The sequence below is a fragment of the Brachypodium distachyon genome, chromosome 4 (assembly GCF_000005505.3).
Source record: "Brachypodium distachyon strain Bd21 chromosome 4, Brachypodium_distachyon_v3.0, whole genome shotgun sequence".
Classification (NCBI taxonomy): domain Eukaryota; kingdom Viridiplantae; phylum Streptophyta; class Magnoliopsida; order Poales; family Poaceae; genus Brachypodium; species Brachypodium distachyon.
Genome location: NC_016134.3, coordinates 41,871,663 through 41,890,825, shown reverse-complemented (window position 1 = coordinate 41,890,825; position 19,163 = coordinate 41,871,663). Strand labels below are relative to the sequence as shown.

The 19,163-nt window shown below is 47.6% G+C and overlaps 3 protein-coding genes across 4 annotated transcripts; 1 reads left to right on the top strand and 2 right to left on the bottom strand.

The window, feature by feature from the left end:
* The first annotated feature begins 2,770 nt into the window (after positions 1 to 2,770).
* On the top strand, positions 2,771 to 4,351 carry LOC100841583 (ornithine decarboxylase-like). The gene has a single exon (XM_003578507.4). It carries the CDS (start codon positions 2,932 to 2,934, stop codon positions 4,159 to 4,161), a length of 1,230 nt encoding a protein of 409 aa, XP_003578555.1. The 5' UTR covers positions 2,771 to 2,931; the 3' UTR covers positions 4,162 to 4,351.
* A 926-nt stretch (positions 4,352 to 5,277) lies between these two features.
* On the bottom strand, positions 5,278 to 12,374 carry LOC100840776 (phospholipase D delta). 2 transcript variants are annotated; one of them, XM_010240138.3, is made up of 10 exons: positions 11,058 to 12,291; positions 10,524 to 10,640; positions 9,965 to 10,159; positions 9,500 to 9,772; positions 9,348 to 9,416; positions 9,008 to 9,155; positions 8,649 to 8,797; positions 6,943 to 7,113; positions 6,089 to 6,286; positions 5,278 to 5,928 (listed from the first exon to the last, which is right to left on the bottom strand). In XM_010240138.3, the coding sequence occupies exons 1-10, from the start codon at positions 12,018 to 12,020 to the stop codon at positions 5,635 to 5,637; spliced, it is 2,577 nt and encodes an 858-aa protein (XP_010238440.1). In that variant the 5' UTR covers positions 12,021 to 12,291; the 3' UTR covers positions 5,278 to 5,634. The 2 variants fall into 2 exon arrangements, with proteins under 2 accessions (XP_010238440.1, XP_024319323.1); XM_024463555.1 differs by lacking the exons at positions 5,278 to 5,928; positions 6,089 to 6,286; positions 6,943 to 7,113 and adding an exon at positions 7,160 to 7,581 and having other exon boundaries at positions 11,058 to 12,374.
* Positions 12,375 to 16,947: 4,573 nt separating this feature from the next.
* LOC100844917 lies at positions 16,948 to 18,880 on the bottom strand. The gene is made up of 2 exons (XM_003576739.2): positions 17,660 to 18,880; positions 16,948 to 17,258 (listed from the first exon to the last, which is right to left on the bottom strand). The coding sequence occupies exons 1-2, from the start codon at positions 18,878 to 18,880 to the stop codon at positions 17,151 to 17,153; spliced, it is 1,329 nt and encodes a 442-aa protein (XP_003576787.1). The 3' UTR covers positions 16,948 to 17,150.
* Between the last annotated feature and the right edge of the window lie 283 nt (positions 18,881 to 19,163).

Sequence of the window (19,163 nt, the reverse complement as noted above, 5' to 3'; positions counted from 1 at the left end):
ATTGTTGTCCTGGCCTTCATCATCGTCCTGGTTTAAGCGTTGCAACTTATGCCATGTAGTCAGTGGTTCTCACGACACGTTTTGTTATGTTTTTAGTCTTTTTCCTTGTTGATTTATCGACGGGAAACAGTTTGCAGCTTGCCTTGCAAGGGGTATGACCCCGGCCATGGTGCGTTCAATGATCTTAGATTCTCACCGTTTGAGGTGGACGGCTCATGCGGCTTTTCAAAACCTGTGAGGTTAGTTCAGCTCGTGCAAGCATGGTATTCTGCAATTTTGTCGACGAATACGTGAAAAAGCATCAAGATGCGAATGATGAACCATGAGAAATTTACTTCAAAAGACTACAATGAAGCTTTTACTTATGTTGAGTATCTTTGTCATTTGTGTTCGTTCGTGTATTGATCTTTTATATTTTGTCTCTTAAATCAATAAAGTCAGATCGTTGCTCTAAAAAAAATTACACGTGTTATAATGTTCTAAAAAAATACACGTGTTATTGTGTGAAAGGATGCTAGAGAAGGTGGAGACAAAAATTCAAGATGCAATATCTTCTGAACTAACCATCGATTAGCTTTCTCATGCCGACAGTTTCAAAACTAGATCTCATAGAATAGTTTTTTTTAATCCATGTAAATAGTTGTTTACTAAAAATTAAACCATTTCTTCCATGCCTTATGTTCCTCTCACGTGTCATGTCTCGTCTTGTTTTTTTTTTCCCGTAATTGTACTGCCTTATGTCACGTCATGTTCTGCCTAACATCTTACAATTGTCACTTTACATTGTGTCTTGTGGTTTCTCATGTTTTATTCTTATGTCATGCGGCCTGGTGCCTAATGTCTTACAATTGTCATGCCTTCTGTTTTTCTTTCTTGTGTTATGTCTCATGGTAATATTGTACTTTCATGTCCCGTGAATGTTCTCCCTTACTCAAGAGATCGTGTCTTTTTAAAAACTTGAACAAACTTAAAGTATGAATTAGGACAAAAAAAGTTGCATGGCTTCTACTCGCATTTTTAACCATTACTAGCTGAAATGCCCGTACGTTGCAACGGAACAACAAAATAAAATGATACATTCAAAAACATGCATCAAAACATTTCTTTGCTCTTCTTTAACGATCACCAAATATCCATTTAAAAAAGTTTTCTTCCGAAGATTGTGTCTCTATATTCTAATCTCTCAAAATAGAACAATACACTTTCTTCTGAAAATTATATAACATCACCCAGTTAAAGAAGTTTTGAGACGAAATCACTTAATTTTTTTTAGTTTTCTCCCCTATCTCATTTCACCCGTTAAAACAAAGAGTTAGAAGGGGCAACAAATTTATGTTTTGGCAGCTAGATCTTCTCTCTACTATGCCCTAGGCGCCGCCACCATTCTCTCTCGCACTCTGTCTCATTAGCTTCTTCTAACAATTCGCATCTCCTCGTGTAATTTAGTCTTAGGAGGAGACGGCTGTGGCTGGGAAACGAAAAAGGGAACCAGCCGTGGCCGCGCCTGGGAGACAGAGGGGACGGCCGTGGCTTCGGTTCCTTACCCGATGGGTGCCCGATCGGGTCTCATCTTCCGACTCCCGTAGTGTTTCGGCGGAGCGATCTTTTTCTCATCAGATTCGGAGTTGTTGTCTGACTCTCGTACCGATCCCGCTGGTGATGGATTCCCTCGCGGAGTTCCAGTCCAATTCGGTGCAGGTAACGGGCTAGCCGGCTTATTAGCTCCAGTCCAATTTGGTGCAGGTAACGGGCCAGCCGGATTAGTATGCCTAATATACGTGCAATCTTGAGGGGTCCACAAATTTTTAAGAAGTTTGACAGACGACGGTGAAGTAAACGGTCCGTATTTTTTTAGACAGGTATACATTATACTTCCAGATTTGCGATGCCTCTGTTTTATTCCTCTGCTCTGACGACTACGATGAGCTTGGGAGTTGTCGGCAACACGGGTAAACAATGGTAATGGTATACAAGAGAGACCATCTCACTGGATTGATTAGCAACTCAAAAGCAGGCAGCAGAGATTGCTAGCTTAGGAGGGCACCAACATCGGAGAAGAACGATGGTCTAGACTTGGAGCAGTGAGACAATGGCCTCGCTAGACTGGGAGACAAGAGCTTGTGTGCGAGGGATTCTCTAATGCCTACTGACGTGGAGGTGGAGTCGCTGACATGTGCCGGGTTGTGTGGGTGGCAAGAGCGAGGAGACGCGTTTAGTGAGGCGGAGAGACTGTGTGGGGGTGTTTACAGGGAAATGACATGGATTGATCTGGGCCGTTTATGGGCAACATGGAGTAAGTATTTTCAACAAAACAAATCACCTGTGGTTTCTAGACATCTTTCTTTAGTCGGCAAAAGCCGCACTCCAAGCCTACGAGGTGGAGCACGGTGCACATCTCCATTGACCGGTCCCAAAGAGTCGTTGATCAAGGAAGTTAGAGGAAGAGTCTCGGAATGAGCCGGCGGAACGGACGAAATGTTCACAGTCGTTGTGCCGCACACCCCGTGCGCCGGCGCATCACCAACCTTTTTTCAAACAGAACAGGAACCGGGCCGGGCGAATTCCCCAAACCTGAACTCGATCCCCAGCTCTCGTCGATCCCTACGACTCTACCTACCGAAGTAGTACGTGCTGGGAAGTGCTCTAAACAAGCACACCTGCCGCAGCGTCGCATGCCCTCTGACCGCGCAGCCACAGCGCCCACATCCACCTAACCCGGCCACTTCCAAGCTTATTACGCCTCCCGGCGACCACTATATAACCCGCCGAGTTCATCGCAACCAAGCCGCACACACACACACACACCAAGAGGCATCCATTCGGAGCAGCCGGTCTTCTCGCTGTCGCGAAACCGCAATTAACCTCCAGCTCGCTACGCTCCGCATCGCTTAAGTTAAGTGTGATCGGATAATATAATCGTTTATCCTCGACATGGTTGGGAGCAGCCCCATGCAGGCGATGCTGACGGCGCCCGGGGTGAAGGACCGGAAGGTGCTGGCGTTCAAGCGGGACGCGCTCAAGGACAAGGACGCCGTGTCGGGCCTCCTGCGCTCCATCGCCGCCCGCGACGCCGTGCGCAGCGCCTTCTACGTCTTCGACCTCGCCAGGGTCGTCGACCTGCACAGGGGCTGGCGCCGCGCGCTCGCCGGCGTGCGGCCCTGCTACGCCGTCAAGTGCAACCCGGAGCCTGCGCTGCTCGGCGCCCTGGCCGCGCTCGGCGCGGGCTTCGACTGCGCCAGCCGCAGGGAGATCGAGGCCGTGCTCGCGCTGGGCGTCGAGCCCGGGAGCATCGTGTACGCCAACCCGTGCAAGCCCGAGGCGCACCTCGAGTACGCGGCGTCCGTCGGCGTCAACCTCGCCACCTACGACTCCGAGGAGGAGGTGGCCAAGGTCAAGCGCTGCCACCCGGGCTGCGAGCTCATCCTCCGCATCAAGGGCCCCGACGGCGGCGACGTCAGGGTCGACCTGGGCACCAAGTACGGCGCGCACCCGGAGGAGGTCGTGCCGCTCCTGCGCGCCGCCCAGCGCGCGGGGCTCAACGTGGCCGGCGTCTCCTTCCACGTCGGGAGCGGCGCGTCCAACACGGACGTGTACCGCGGCGCCATCGAGGCGGCCCGCGGGGTGTTCGACGCGGCCGCCGCGCTCGGCATGCCGCCCATGCGCGTGCTCGACATCGGGGGCGGCTTCATGGCCGGCCCGGCCTTCGAGGAGGCGGCGGCGGTCATCAACGGCGCGCTCGAGAAGTACTTCGGCGAGCTTCCCTGCGTGGAGGTGATCGGCGAGCCCGGCCGGTACTTCGCCGAGACGGCATTCACGATGGCGGCGCGCGTCATCGGGAAGCGCACGCGCGGCGAGGTGCGCGAGTACTGGATCGACGACGGCCTCTACGGCACCCTCAGCTGCATCCCCATGGATCACTACGTGCCGCGGCCGAGGCCGCTCGCTGCGTCGCGGCCCGGCGAGAAGACGTTCACCTCGACGGTGTTCGGGCCGACGTGCGACTCCCTGGACACGGTGGTGACCGGGTACCAGCTGCCGGAGATGAGCGTGGGCGACTGGCTCGTGTTCGACGACATGGGCGCCTACACCACCGCGTCCGGCTCAAACTTTAACGGCTTCTCCACGTCCGACATAAACATATACTTGGCTTACTCCAGCTAGGGAACCGAAGAACCACCCACATCCAAGCATGGGCACTTAAACACCTTTTTTTGATTGGTTTTATCTACGTACGGAAAACAGTTGTAATTACGTACACAAATGTAGGTGCTCTGTTGCTTTCGTTTAGCTGATTTTCTAATTTCTATATGTATCAAATGTGAAATAAATTATTATCGGCAATTTATATTTTGTTTCCTGAAACGAAAAGTTCCACATGTACAATACTGTTCTCTTTTCCCTCTCGCTGTACGGGTGCGGCTTCAGAGATCCTATCCTAAAATCTTTTTTTTTTGCGGGGGATCCTATCCTAAATTCGATGCACTTTCTGCAACTACGATGAGGTCGACCGACGATGCGACGACCGAATGCAGCTAGCGCCACCGTGGATCTTTTCCATCTTCTTTCTTCCTGCGCTCGAACTCGCCGCTAAACAGAATGATCCAGAACGCTGAAGTAGCTCGCGTGCGGATCGTTCTGTCTGAAATTGCCGCGCGTATTTTACCTTTTTTTTTTTGCGAAAAAGCTTTACTTTTCCTTGTTTACACACACATCGGGTACTTTAGGTTAATTTGAAGAGTTTATTATGTGGCTGTCGGGCGTGAATGCCGGCCAGTAAACGACAAGGTCCACACGTGCGCACGTGTTTCTGAATTTTGTTTCCCGTGCCGACTGCGAACGACGTCCGAGCCCTGGTTTCAGCTCTTCAGCAAAGCATTGTATACATGTATCGACGTCGCGCACGGCGCACAGTTGACTTGTAGCTACAGACGTGAAGACGAGATTAATATTTCATTCCATTCTATTTCTCGTCAAAATATTACATGTATCTAAATATTTTTTAAGAATAAATACATCTATATTTAGACAAAGTTGAGCCAAGAATTTTGGATCAGATAAGCTCTTTGCCTAGATTTTTGTCATGCGCGAATGGCATGACCAGAAGCGTCAACGGCAGTCGTGCTCCTGCTCACTGTTCTGAAGATTTCGTCCAACAGAAAGAGTGGTACCACATCCACGTTTCCCAATCCCAACGTGTAAATCAGCAAACTCGATCCTCCAAAGATTCAGCCAAAAATAATTCTAATGAAAAACTTTAATGAGATCCGACCTCTTTGCTGACAGTGACTAGGTTTTTTTAGATAATTTTATGGAAAGAGTTGGTTCCAGTCCCACAAAACACATTGCGAGAAACAGAGTTGTAAACTCGTACGTATAACTCGTAGTACAAATGGCCAACACTATCAATGATCCTGTCGTACGTGTTCCATTTACAGGTTGTATAAAACCTTACAAAGGCACAACTCTACAAACACCACTGGCAACTCGAGCTTAACTTTTCTACACCACACTATGGGTGATGACAGATTATGGTACAAATTCAATTCTCCTCCCGCGCCAACACAAGAAAATCAAGGAGTTTTTTCACGGAGGGAAGAGAGCAAGCTTCAACTTTGGAATTGGTGTGCCACGACATTACATCGTCAGCGAATCAGGAAGTGAGGTTGGAGCTCCGCATATCTTGCCACCGACGTCAGGGAAGCATTCTTGGTCTGGCAACGGGCCGATGTTGCCATCCGGCTCTACCTTCACTGGGTATCTGAGGAGGTGCCCTTGCAACGTTTTCATCTCTTCTGCTGTGAATCTGTTCCAGTTCTCTTCAGCTATTTGGTTCACAAAACGTACGCAGTCCAAGCTGGAAGGATCCTTGAACCTGTCATCAACCATCCCCAGGTGCTCTGCCCAAAGAGAACTCCTATATCCGTATACCTGAAAGCAAAATAAGAAATATGTAGTGAGTTAGCTAAATAAGGAAAGCTGCAACAATAATTTTACTAAGCCCTCAATGTTAACCCATAAAGAGATGAAACAGAGATGTTGGAGGAAGTCATAAATATCCAAAGAAGATGGAGAAAGTTGATAAACAAACCTGGCCGTGAGGATGAGCCCCCTTCTTAGACCATGAATGATGAGGCTGGTAGGCGCCCATTGCAATTTCAGTATCTCTAGATCCAGCCAGGGATCGCTGGTTAATGTTTGCTGAACCCAAAATGACGTATTCATCGTCTACAATCATCCCTTTTGCATGAACATAGATCATGAACCGCCGATATTTTCTAGCCAGGGCCTATGAAGTTAAAATGGGGGATTAAAGAAGTGTGTTAATTCATATTAAACTCTGAGGAAAGGAAAGGGTAGAACTATGGTAATGATGAGTAGATGATATTTGCCAATTCATCAGTCATATGTTCACTTGTTCAGACAACAAATATTAAGAGTGTCAAAAGCTCAATGGCATATTAACTACTCCCTCCGTCCTATAATAAGTGACGAAATATTACATGTATCTAGACGCTTTTTGGATTTAGATACATTCATATTTGGGCAAATTTGAGTCACTTAATATGGGACAGAGGGAGTAATACTCATAGTTTATAGAGATATATCCTTGCGAAGATTCTTGGGCGAGCAGTTTAATTATCACTATTTAGCCTATCGTAAGAGTGAAAGTGAAAACAAAGATATCCTAAATGTAAATTTAATCGCACCTCTGTTTTCACTCTTATACAGAACTGAAAAGACCGGCAGCATTTCGTAAAAAGGCTACTTTAGAAACCAATGGTGTATCAGCATGCCTTTAGCAAGCTTTCGTTGTGTTTTGGCGTTCACTAGCACCTTAGCCAACATTTTTCTGAAGTTTATTGGCCATGAAACAGTCATGACCAATAAACTTCAGACAATGTTCTTTCTTATGAAGGAATGAAGCATGCAAAAATGCATTACCGCTGCACTTTTGTCTGTAGATTTATCAGACTCAGGGCTGCCGTTTGTTGATGATTCTTCTCGATTGCCAAGACAGTAGAAGTTCAGGTAATCTTGGGGATGTGCATTCTCGATATTCATGGTCTTTAGCTCCTGTGCGACCACTCTATACATCATCTCCATTGTCTGAGCCTGGGAGATAAAAAGGACAAATCATTAACATTTTTACTTTTCATGATTCCACCAATGTGAAAAATACTTTATTCAAACCTTGATTGTGTTTTCTTTTTCTCTTTCGCTTAGTCTTAACCCTGTCTCTAAGCTCAATTGTTCTTTTAGAGTTTCTTGTTATGTTAAGTTTTTGGCGCGGTTTCCATTATAAACCAGGCCAATCTGTATTTTTTCCGCCTATCTAAATGAAACGAACACCCTGCCCTCTGATGAGGTTCCATAAAAAACTACAAATACACCATCACACTTCATCACAAACACATTGATGAACCTCCAAACACTTTGTAAATATAAATACCCTATCTTCCTCGCTGTAAATGCTCTTGCAAAATCAAGTATCTCAACGGTCATCGCACAGGACTTTGATGAATCATGAGTCAAGTGTTCCCAGCTGAAGAAGATAGCAGTATTTGGAGGGAATCCGGGTTCCTGCAGGATACTATGCTAGTTCATGAAAGGAACTCACAGACTTGGTTCTGTACTAAATTTTAGGCTTCTGACAATCAGGATAACTGGAAGTGGCACTGGCCCTTGGGTGTGCCTTATCTTCCGGTCGACAAGCAGCAGATCATTTAATTTAATTTTCTCTCTCCAGAACTTTTCAAGTGTTCGCAGGGGCATTCTGAACTGTGTAGATGCTTGTTCTGTTATTACATTTTGAATTTAAACTGTAAGAGATGCGCGATTGCATTCCGACAGTATATAGATACATATATTAATTTTTGAAAGATGGTGGAATACAGTGGCTCCCCTCCCTCACCAACAAATAGGAAGGGGTGTTCCCCTGTGTAATATTCCAAAGCCCCAAATACAAGTTCAATATTTAATGTATCATCTTCCTTACATTTTCCCACAAATATCTCCTGCCCTCAGTGGCATGTACAATTGAAAGTCTACAAAGAGGCAAGTCAGAATTCAGAAGATATCTTTATAGGCATGCATGTATATTGTTATTCCGGTACAATTAGCATCACCGTTTCTGCAATCTTTATCAATTGGTGGCGGTGGTCCGTCACCTTTCGGCCGCATCACTTAATTTTTTTTATCACTTGTTGATTTGGCGTAAATCATTGAGATGAAAACAAATATAGATTATATGATCTTAGATAGTCGATAATTAATACTCCCTCCAATCCATAATAAGTGCCAGGGATTTATTACAAAGTTAGCACAAATTTGTACTAAACCCCCATTTGCCCAAAAATGGATGTATCTATGTTTAAGAAGTGTCTAGATACATGTAATATTTCGACAAGTAATATGGATCGGAGGGAGTAACATGTTTTTTTTTCTATAACAACGCACGGGTATTAAAATAGGGAAGACAGGGTACAACAGGGAAATGCCAATATGAATTCAGATGGTAAATAAATTCAGAAGGCGGAGAACAGAGATTGAAGTTGCAAAATGGTACGAGATTTCCATATCTCGGGAAATCTCAGGTTTGGGGTTTCCTAACAGTCGCTACAACGTTTTGAACAAATACAGGGGCTCACCTGAAAGTAAAGAATTTCTTGTACAGAGGCTGCAGTAGGAACTCCTTCAGGCCACATTGGTATGACTACATAAACTGCAAATCGTTCGCCAGCCCTAATCTTGCTTGCAATTTTGAGGGCCAATTCCATTGGTATCAAATTGTCAGCACCTGCAACACCGCAAGAGCAGTTTATGTAAATCATGTTGTAACATTAAACATCAATGTTGGATTTACACGACGGTACCATCTTGTCACTTATATCTAATAAAAATAGAATGGGAAAAGGAAATCTATGTTTTCCCTGCAGGCAGCTCTGGAGAGCTAATCCTAACAATCGACATGCCCGGTAGCAGATAATGCACAAGGAGAACTCCAAACCTGAATTCACATAGGATGGCCACCCGTAGGAAGAACCAAGAAAATACTGATTTTCTATATAAATGAAATGTTGCGCTGATCTGATCGCCCGGACATATGCTGTGTGGATGCTCTTATCGATTATGAGGTTCTTTCGGCACACAAGATTCTGCAGAAGTACATTAAATAGTTAATACTTTATACCAGAACCTATTAACAGTACAGGACAAGAGGATGGGTAAAATTCAAAAGAAACAGCAACAGACTTCAGCAGACTGTAGATTTACTGAATGCTGCGAAGGAGTATATTCTCAATGTCGCCACCATAGAAGTAAAAAATAAATGAAGATGTGCCACTAACCTGCTTTGAAGCTTCTTTGCAATCACTAGGAAATCCTTTTAGAGAGCCAGAGTCTATTGATCGGAATACCTGAAGAATTAACATATATTGACCACTGCCTAGAATTTCACAAGTATTAACATAAGCAGAACTTATAAGGGCAGTGCTAAGACCTGAACGTGCCAATTTTCAGGATCTTCTTCTTTTGAAACTCGCAAACTAGCATGATCATTCGGAATATTAGGTGAAGGGCTAAGTATCCATGAGATACGCTCCAGCTTTATTAGAGCATCATCTTTCCAATGAGATATTTTCCTAAATCGTTCACGGAATTTTGATGCTTTTCTCCAGCGTTGCTCAAAATTCTTTAAGACATCATAGGCAGCTGGTCCATCAATCTTACAGTGCAAATCATGCCATGGTTGTCTCGGTCCTTTTGCGCCTGCCTGCATCAAGAGAATACATATGATGACAGCAAGAATAAAACTGAATGGGATTAGTGCAGTACAAAAAAAAGCACTGGCAGCCAGACATTCATTCGTAGCAGCATTGCACCACCTCCCAGAAGCTTACTTCCTCAAGTACATTTCACTGAGCATAACAGGTTCTGTAGAACATGTTGACAAAAGTGGACTCACCGAAAACGTAGGATTATGATAGTCATTTTCAAATACTGTGTCTAGATCTTTAAAAAGTCTATGTTGAGGAGTATCATAACGCCCATCACAAAGATCTAGGCCCCCAACAAAAGCAGTAACTTTCCGCTTGTTCCCCGAGGCTTGTGTGTCAACCAGCACACATTTTTGATGATGAGTAAACAATGTCCCAACAACCTGCATAATAGAGCAAGCGGAAAAATTTGTTAACTCAAGGTTGCCAAATGTGGAGAGAGAGAGAGAGAGCATATTAGTAATCTGCAGAATACACATATTATTGACAACAGATGATGCTTATTGTAAACACAACATAACAGTCACCTCCTGATTTTACTTATATCAAGCTAGCTGTCAACTTAGTTGCAAATTATTTACTACCCATATCGCACCACACCATCATATTTTTTTCTCTCCAAGTTCTCCTTAAAAGGGGCAAGCATGAGAATATTAACTTGCTTAAGGTTTATGATGACAACCATTTCATGCAGCCTATCAAAAAAGAAAAAGAAAAAGAAAAATGGAAGTACTGCCTGGAACTTGCCTGTTGTTTGAAAATGCTCAGCTTACTGCTGGCATATCGCGGTGAAAGAACACAAATGACGGAGGAGTGCTTGAAAAACTTTCTAGTTTCTTCATCATGTGTTCCCATCACACCACCCTGCAAAAGCATATAAAGGAGGATTGTTTTACTAGATATTATCACATAGAAGTATAACCTTAAACCAAAAGGAACAGCATGTATGAATAATGATGGGGATTATAAACTACGCCCCTCTCTAGCAGATTCAGAGAACAGGACAACGGTGTGAGTTTGCATAAGATATATGATCGTAGTTTATGGCACGTCAAAAACAGGGAGAACACTCACTAGTCCATCAATTAGCTCCAATTTCTCATTAAGTTCATACGAATATAGGAACAAATTTAGAACATGTACTCGTTGGCTAAACAGTCAAATGCACAAACACGAACAGAATTCCTTGAAATGAGTCAACGCCAAATGCATATGGGAACATTCCAAAGTTCCCAAACTAAGCAGTAAAATTAGACAAAAAACTAAATCGAAATGCCTCACCGTTTTGATGAACAACTTGTCATGAGAAGTCTTGTCGTCCCACACGAGCAGGCAAACTCTCACACCCTCCTGCGACTTGAACTTGAGCAGGTCCCCGAGCGTGAGGTCGCCACCCTCAGGCAACGGCCTCGACGGCGACGGCTCGCGCACAAGCTTCACCTTGTCGTACACGGACCAGCCGACAATGTATATCATATGGTGCGCCTCGAGTATGGCGTGGCAGATGTCCTCCCAGCAGTTGTTGTGCTCGAACTGCTTCCCTCGCTCGAGCTCGATACCCGGCAGGTCCCCTTCGTTGACATGCGCGTCCTGGTACAGCGTCACGCGGCCGCCATGGCGGAGCGGGAAGTAGGAGTCCTGGACGCCCTGCTTCTCGGGGTCGCCCGGGATGCCGTGCTTGTACATCGGGTTGGTGTCGAGCGGTCGGAACCGGAAACGGAGGTGGAGCGCGGTGCGGGGCTTGTACGGCCTGCCACTGGGGCCGACGATGGGGAACCACTCGTCGACCTCCTCCTCGCACGCGGAGGTGACTCGGTCGGCGGGGATGGAAGCCGTGCCGATGAGCTGCGCGCCGAAGGTGTCGTTGTCCTTGACCTGGAACTCGAGCATGGCGGCCCGGTGCGCGAGCGGCACGAAGAATTGCTCCCCCCAGCGCGGCTCCTCGCTGTTGGGAATCACTGCCGTGCGCGCCACCACCGCGCCGGCCACGGACAGCGTCACGTAAGGGTCGCTGGTGATGATCTTCCGGTGGTGGCGGCGGTTCGGCCCTTCCCCGCCCCGGGTGCGGGGCGGCTGCTTGGGCGCGCAGGAGGAGGCGGTGCCGCAGGTGGCGAAGCAGCGGCGGATATGCTCGGAGAACATGTCCATATTGGGGAGCAGCCGCGCCTCAATGATCCACAGGTCGAGGTCCCCGTGGAGGAGGATGGGCTTGGCCGGAGACTCGCCGTCCGCCGGCGACGCCATCGGCGGCGACGAGGCCTCGCGGTCGGGGGCGGCGGCGGCGGCGGCCAGGGTCCAATTGGAGTCGGGCCTCCAATCCCGGGAGGCCTCCTCTTATACCTGGCAACCGCGACGACCCCCGCTACCCGGCGGGGATTCCGGTGGGGCGCAGGCGAGGCAACGCCCTCTCCAACCTCGCGGACGCAAACGGCAAAGCTGGAAGAGATTTGGGTGAGGTGGTGGAGGATCTCGGAGTTGGCAATCTAGCCTAAAATAGTAATGGGTTTTGCTTAAATGAAAACCGTGGGTTTTATACTTCTCCTCAGTGCCATCTTATTTTACCGCATGTCGCACACTCAAGTGGTTTTCACAACATATTTAGATAGTGGGAAATCTGTAAAAAAAAAGTTACGGAATATCTATATGCATACTTAGATTTGAAGGATTGTGGAGTACTACTAGTAAAGAAAAATTCGGGATATCTTTGCAGTCTACCGCGTTGTATAGGGAGAAAGTAATGGCCATACAGTTCTTCCTTTATTCCGCACTAATTGCTTCTCTATTCACGGGAACTTGAGAGAAGAACACAATCCATAATTTCAGCATAAATTAGAAGAAAGTAATGCAGATCAAACTGCCGGTGTTACTTCCTACCGGCTAGTACCGCTTCCATGTAATCCATGCCGGCAAAGGAGTCGAAGCGTTTTTGTTTTTGTTTTTATTTTCTGATGAAGAAACGTCTTCCCTTAACCCAGTGGCTGGTATTGGTGCGATGCAACGGTCGCATGTACGGGCCTGCTCGACCGCATGGCCCCACACAGTCCAGTAGCGACATTTCACTGACCGGTGGGTCCCGCGAGATCCGATTGGGAGACATGGCCCACGTTTCATAGGCGCGAGACGACGCGGGGGGATATCCGTTGCGTGCTGCGTTACGACGCGGGAGTAGTAGCCGAGTCGTGCTCTGAATTGGCTCCGAGCAGAGAAGGAAGGGATAGGTGGCGTGGGTAGCTGTGATTTGTTGGGGGCGGCGGGGCACGTCGCGGGCGTGGGCGTGGGCGTGATCTGTGACGGCGATGGCGTAGGCGCGGGTGGCGTGGCGCCGTGCAAAGCGGGGCAGCGCGGCACCAAGTGGGTCAAACACTCAAACGGAGCGCACACGCGCTGGAGCTAGTAGATGGCCCTCTGCGCCGCTGGGTGAGAGGAGGTGGTGGCGGGCGCGCCGAGAGAGACCAAGGTGGCGTGCAGCGTGTGGGATACTGCCAAACTGGGATCCGGCGGTTTCTGCTCCAAAAATCCAACTTGTCATCCAAATACTTGTGGTGAAACAGACGGGAGAGAGCACAGGGAAAGTGTGTGTGCGTGTGACGGAAAAGTTAGTACAAGGCCGTTCGTGCATCGGTATCTCAGACCGTCGTCAGTTACGTCCCCAGCTTTTCGCAAACGGAATGTTCAACGCATCGGTCGGGTCTGAAAACATCAACGGAAGGGGTTTCTCTAGATTCCGAAACCGCGTTCGGGAGCTGCGGGGCGGAAATGGCGCGCACGACGAAACCGATGTTCCGGGACTGTTTTCCAAGCTGTATTTGATTCACGAGAATTAATACAGCGAACGCCGGATTTGACACGAACAGACGAGATTTGAAGAAAAAAAAACTTCTGCTGAATTCCCTTGTGTAGCAAGCACGTAGCCATAGGTCAACTATATACGGGATCGGGCAAGAGAAGATGAAACAAGGGGTGAGATATGTACCCGCAAAAACAAAAAGATGAGCTAACTAATCGTGATCTTGTGGCCAGCAGCGGGACACGATCCGCTCTTGGTGCCGCCGAGAAAGGGAGATTAACAAAGCAACCTTTATTAAAACTACAGGTGCAGTATAGTCCCCTTGTCGACAGTTGGGAACTTTCTGCTGTACCATAAAGTATCCAATTGTACTCCTACTAGAGTAGTTATTTTTGCGTGGCACGGCGCTCTGCATGATGGTACGATATGAGCTTTTTGCGAACGGGTTTTTTAATCCTAATTTCTGATCTGGACCGCCCTTTGTTATCATCTCGTGTTCCGCTTTTCCATACAACTTGAGGCTGCTGCGCACTGGACAAGAAGAATCTTTTTCTTTTCCTGGCCAAAACACCTGTAGTACTTATACTCCGTATGCTTTTGCCAAAAAAATATATATACTCGTATTCTTCTGCTCCGGCCGGGACAAACTGGTGGGCGATGGCCTGCCCTGAGATTCGGAAGCTAAGACCTGAGTTGTCACTTGTGAAAAGCGATGAAGCTTTCCGTGATTTTTGTCTTCGCTGGTAAGCCAGAGGTGATTGGACTCCACGCCACGGATTTCCTTTACGTCGACTGACAAAATTAACCAGGCTTGCTCTTGCTTGTTTTGATTGTTTTTTAGAACATCTTGCTTGTTTTGAATATTCGGTTGTTTTCGCTTCTTTCTTTTCCGGCTTGCATGGGACAGCGGGGGATTGGGCTGGCCCACGCTTGCGGGCGGATCTACCCCGGCCTCGGGGCGAGCAGGCATGGGAGCAGAAAAAACACGCATTCCAGCTCTTGCCTTGCTGTCTCGTCCTCTCCGTCCGTCGAAGCGTCTGCAACTTCTACGCGTGGCGCCCGTGTCTGGTTCCATGTTTCAGATTTCAGAGATACTGGTGTCTGGCTTCTCCTTTGCGGGAAGCCCGAGCCCGGAGATGTCACACATACGGGGCCGATCCGTCGTTCTCCACACAGCGACGGCCGCGCTCCGTCCGTCAGCGTCGAGCGATCAAATCATCCGTGTACACCAGAGCTGTCTCTTGTATACCAGACACCGACGTGAAAGCAGTGGGTCCTAGGCTCCTAGCCTTCTGTCACATTGCCACGTCGGCTTACTACACGTCTGCAATTAGATGAGATGAATCTACGGAACTGGACGAGGGATCGATGTATACTGGGCGTTGGGTCCGCGTCAGGATCAGGTTCTTAATTTACCGGCGAAGATTTTTCGTGTCTTCACTGACACAGTGACAACTACCGCGGCCTGGAACTCTGGATCACGGATGAAGCTGGTTTTGGTCCATGTCGCAATTTTTTTTAGGGGTCCATGTCGCATTTGATTCAGCTTTTCTCGTCCTTGTTCTTTTCTTTCAATACACTCTAGATGGGCTCGTGCGCCCGGCCGGCCCATAGTTTCATTGTCCTGGTTAGAAACTGGGCCAAAGTTCTTTCTGCCCTGGGGGTCTGGGGGCTGGGCCAGGTACTGTCAAATAGACCAATCACTTGTCACGTACGTATTTTTTTTCCCTCAAGAAAAGAAAACTTGTCACGTATTTCGTTCTCAATTTTTTTTGTCACGTATTCCTTTTGTTTATGCTAGCAAAAAAAATTACTCCGTTCTTTTGTTCGTCCCGCAGCAAAAAAAGACTTAATGCATGCGCGCAACGGGATAAACGTGGAACTTCCTGAGTCTGGTCAAGAAAAAAAAACGTGGAACTTCCTGAAAAGAAAAACAATAAACGTGACGACGGCACCATGACAAAACTGAAAATACAACAGAATGACCGGATCATGCTCATCTATATACGCAAGGAATCTTATATCAGCACAATCAAGTAAGTGTACAGACAGTCACACGCACACATCCATGCGGAAAAAAATGGACACCATGGAATGGCTCAATCCTGTGATAAGGTCCATTTTCAGAATAATGGACGAGTACTCGAGCAAAGAATCAGAGTGGCCTCGAACTCAATGATACACAGCAAGATGGCAACCTCCAGGTAGATAAAGCCCATAGCTTCTTGCCAAATAGACATACTGATGGTTACACTCATTATCATTAGACATAACTTATGCCATCGTAAAAGACAGTTTCCACGGTACCCAATACTCCATTAGCCCTAAACAGAGTATTAGGGAAGGGTATTATGGTCTTTTCACATTAGTAAAAAATAAAACCATCATTAATTTTTTTTCGAAAAGGAGGTTGAAACCCCCGGCCTTTGCATCACAGTGATGCACACGGCTTTTTTTAATTAAATTATTTAACAAGTCTTACCATGAATACATCGACCAACCAACACAAAGCAACCAAGTTATATCTACAGGCCTAACGAAGGGGGTGACAAAATCGGGACCGCATGCCCTGATCGCACACCACCATCCAATACAAATCCGGAGACCATGAAGGCACAACCGGTCAAGCAAATCCTCGACGTGTGCCGAAGCGCACGTTCCAGAATCAGCAGCCGCCGTCTTCCACCAACCCATCTTTAGAACAGTGATCGAAGTACTAAACTTGGCAGACTTGGCGTCGAGACGAGGCGAGCCAGACCCTCCGACAAGCACGGGCCCAAAAGCCGTCCAGGGAAAAGATACACCAGATTTTGATGCTTGTGTGTGCACGGCTCTACTCCGGTGAGGCCCCATCCATGGATCAGTGTGTTGGAGAAAGTAATAGCACCGTCACATCTTCGATCTCAGGAAAAATTTGAAATCCGCTTGAGATTGCTCAATAACCAAGGACTCCACAACCACAACGGGATATCCAGTGAGGAGGACAAGGCTACGATGAGCTGCGCAAAAAAAAGATATGGGGAAGCTTATCGGCGAGCTCCGCTACGAGGAGGGCGACGGCACGCTGCGCGAAGGCCGGCGGAGCACCGGGGGAGGGAGGAGGCGGTGAGCGCGCTACGAGGAGAGTGGCAGCGGCATGCCAGGAAGCCCTGGGAGGCAGTCCAGGAGACGGCGGAGGTGGCTCCGTGCGGGCGGAGACTTCACGTGGAGAAGAAAGGGCCGAGTTACCCTTGCCTCAACCCTCCGTCTACTTCTGGGATGATACATGCATCTAAATTGGAGTAACCAGGAATATAAACGAAACTATAAACGGTCTAAATTAATTCTTAGGTACTGTAGAACAGCTCTAAAACTCATAAAAGTATACAAAACTAGCACATGCCCTCTTCACCAACAAAAGCTCGACTCATTAGAAGAAATACACCATAATCTCTTAAAAGAGGCTAGTTCAACTGGCGAAGAAGTGGCCATAGGCAACAAGCTCTCAACAACTTCCCCTTGCACATTTGTCATTGGCTCTTCTTTCAGTCCTTTTCTTGTACCTATCAAAGTTGGCACTTATTGCTCGCGGTTGACAGTTCTGCATATTAAGTGGTGCCAGTTTGGTTTGTGAAAATAACAGAAGGGGTTCCTTGTGTGCCGACAGGGCCATCATTCGCAAGACTGTCTCCGGTAACTTTGGATTGTGAATCCTCCTGAGACATAAAAGGATATTGCAGTGTAAGTAATGATTCAAGTATTATATAGATAAATTGTGAAAGCTATGGATTCAAATGATAGACAAGTTTAGCATCCAAGCAATAAAAGTAAAATAAGATTGAGTAAAATGCACCCCGGTCCTAATATCATTGAGGAAGTGTCAAATTACTCCTAAAATTACTAAACTGCATATTTGGGTATGTTATAGTGTCTACACTTTAGTACGTCAGTGATGTGTAACAAAATAAAAAACAATTGACCTAAATTGCAAAACGTGGAGTTGATGCCAGATTTTCACAACTATATAGTAATCCAATGCTCAAGTAACTTAACTGAACATAACTAAGGGTCCAAATATCTGAAGAAACTTTACTAGGATTTTCAACAACGGGCTCACCTTGTTGGATACCAAAGAAGGAGGCCACGCCATGATGTAGGGATGGATATGACGGGCATATGTATCGTCAACGAGCTTCTTCCACTCTGTTGTTTCCAGGCAGAAGCATAGGAGGCACTCAGTATGCGAATACCGAGTAGATAGGTAGACAAAGCCATCGATAATCGCCACAAGCTGCACCGTGACATGAGCCTTTGTTAAACACATAGAGCCATCAATAAATGTATCCAGTGGACAGACCTCATTCAGAATCCATTTCTCAACACCATCATCATCAGCTCTCCAAAACCAAACAATAAGTGCTCCTTGCTTGGCATCATAGTCTGCACAAACCATGCAGAGTTCTCCATCCTTGTTCTGACCAAGACTAAATAGTGCATAGTCTATCTCTTTTAAGTGTGGCGGCAAATCCATTCGAGAGAATTGCAGCGTCACAGTGTTGAGCACGAGTACATAGGCTTGACTAGTATGTTTCCAATAAACGAATCCATTCACCACAGTACCAGGGTAAAAATTGAGGCAGTTGTCTCCATCATACCCAGGAAGCGGCGTGGGGGTCCCCACCCACGGAAAACACTGCCACTCCCTGGTGTCCGGTGAGAAGACAGTGGCGCACACCTGCGCCTGCAGCTGCTGTTGGACACAGATCATACGGAAAGACCTCTGGTCCTCGTTGGGGAAGACGATGTGGAAATCAGCGTAGTTATGGAAGATCTCATCGGGCGCCTGGGGCAAGAGATTCAATGCCTGTGCGAGGGGGTTGTAGACCGCGATCTGTTTGGTGCTCTGGTTGGCGAGGACGAGGTAGCCATCGTTGCAGCCTTCGAAGTACCACCCGGGAGAGGAATCTTTGCTGTCTACTGGGAGGCGCGTGAGGAAGAAATCGGAACCACGGACGACGGCAGCGAGGTCCGGGTCGGATCGGCTGCGGAGGGGGACAAAGGGAGGGATGGCCGAGCCTGAGCGGCAGTGGTTGATGAAGAAACCAAGGAGTTGGGGCGGGTGGAACGTGCAGAATTGGCGGCGGAAGGTACGGGATGAACGGACAGCGTCGAGGAAGGTGCGGCAGGCGAACGCCGTGCGGACGAGGCTCGGGAGGGAGGGGAGGCGGAGGAAGATCTCGAGGAGGAGGTCGTCGCCAATAGCAGTAATCGTGGTGGCATCCGGTGGAGGGTATTTCGCCGGCGGCGGCGACTGTGGGGGCCCTAGCTGGGAGGCCATGTCGGTCGAGTTCGAGCCCGAACTACGGCGGCGCATTTTGGTTTGCGAAAGGAAGGGAAGTAAAAGCTCTCCTCTCTAAGCGACGATTCTAGCGGTTCCGTGACGTATCGGCGCCAATTCCACCGTTCATTCATGCATTGAGATTGCCACATAGTCCATGAAGATGGAAACATGATTTTTATCCGGCGGTTAGGGTTTCGCTCGTCTTGCACGACTGGGCCTGAAGCTCCCGTAAGATATGGGCTGGCCTCGTCGTATGATGGTCAGGCCGGCGTGTGCCGAG

Bases quoted from the DNA above. Each gene is read 5' to 3' on its own strand.
- LOC100841583 (XM_003578507.4), top strand. From the start codon at position 2,932: ATGGTTGGGAGCAGCCCCATGCAGGCGATGCTGACGGCGCCCGGGGTG.
- LOC100840776 (XM_010240138.3), bottom strand. From the start codon at position 12,020: ATGGCGTCGCCGGCGGACGGCGAGTCTCCGGCCAAGCCCATCCTCCTC. The intron at 10,641-11,057 runs GTGAGGCATTTC...ATGCTTTTGCAG, and splicing joins ACAAGTTGTTCATCAAAACG to GGTGGTGTGATGGGAACACA. The intron at 9,417-9,499 runs GTCTTAGCACTG...TTAATTCTTCAG, and splicing joins CTGAAAATTGGCACGTTCAG to GTATTCCGATCAATAGACTC.
- LOC100844917 (XM_003576739.2), bottom strand. From the start codon at position 18,880: ATGGCCTCCCAGCTAGGGCCCCCACAGTCGCCGCCGCCGGCGAAATAC. The intron at 17,259-17,659 runs GTGAGCCCGTTG...TTTATGTCTCAG, and splicing joins CTTCTTTGGTATCCAACAAG to GAGGATTCACAATCCAAAGT.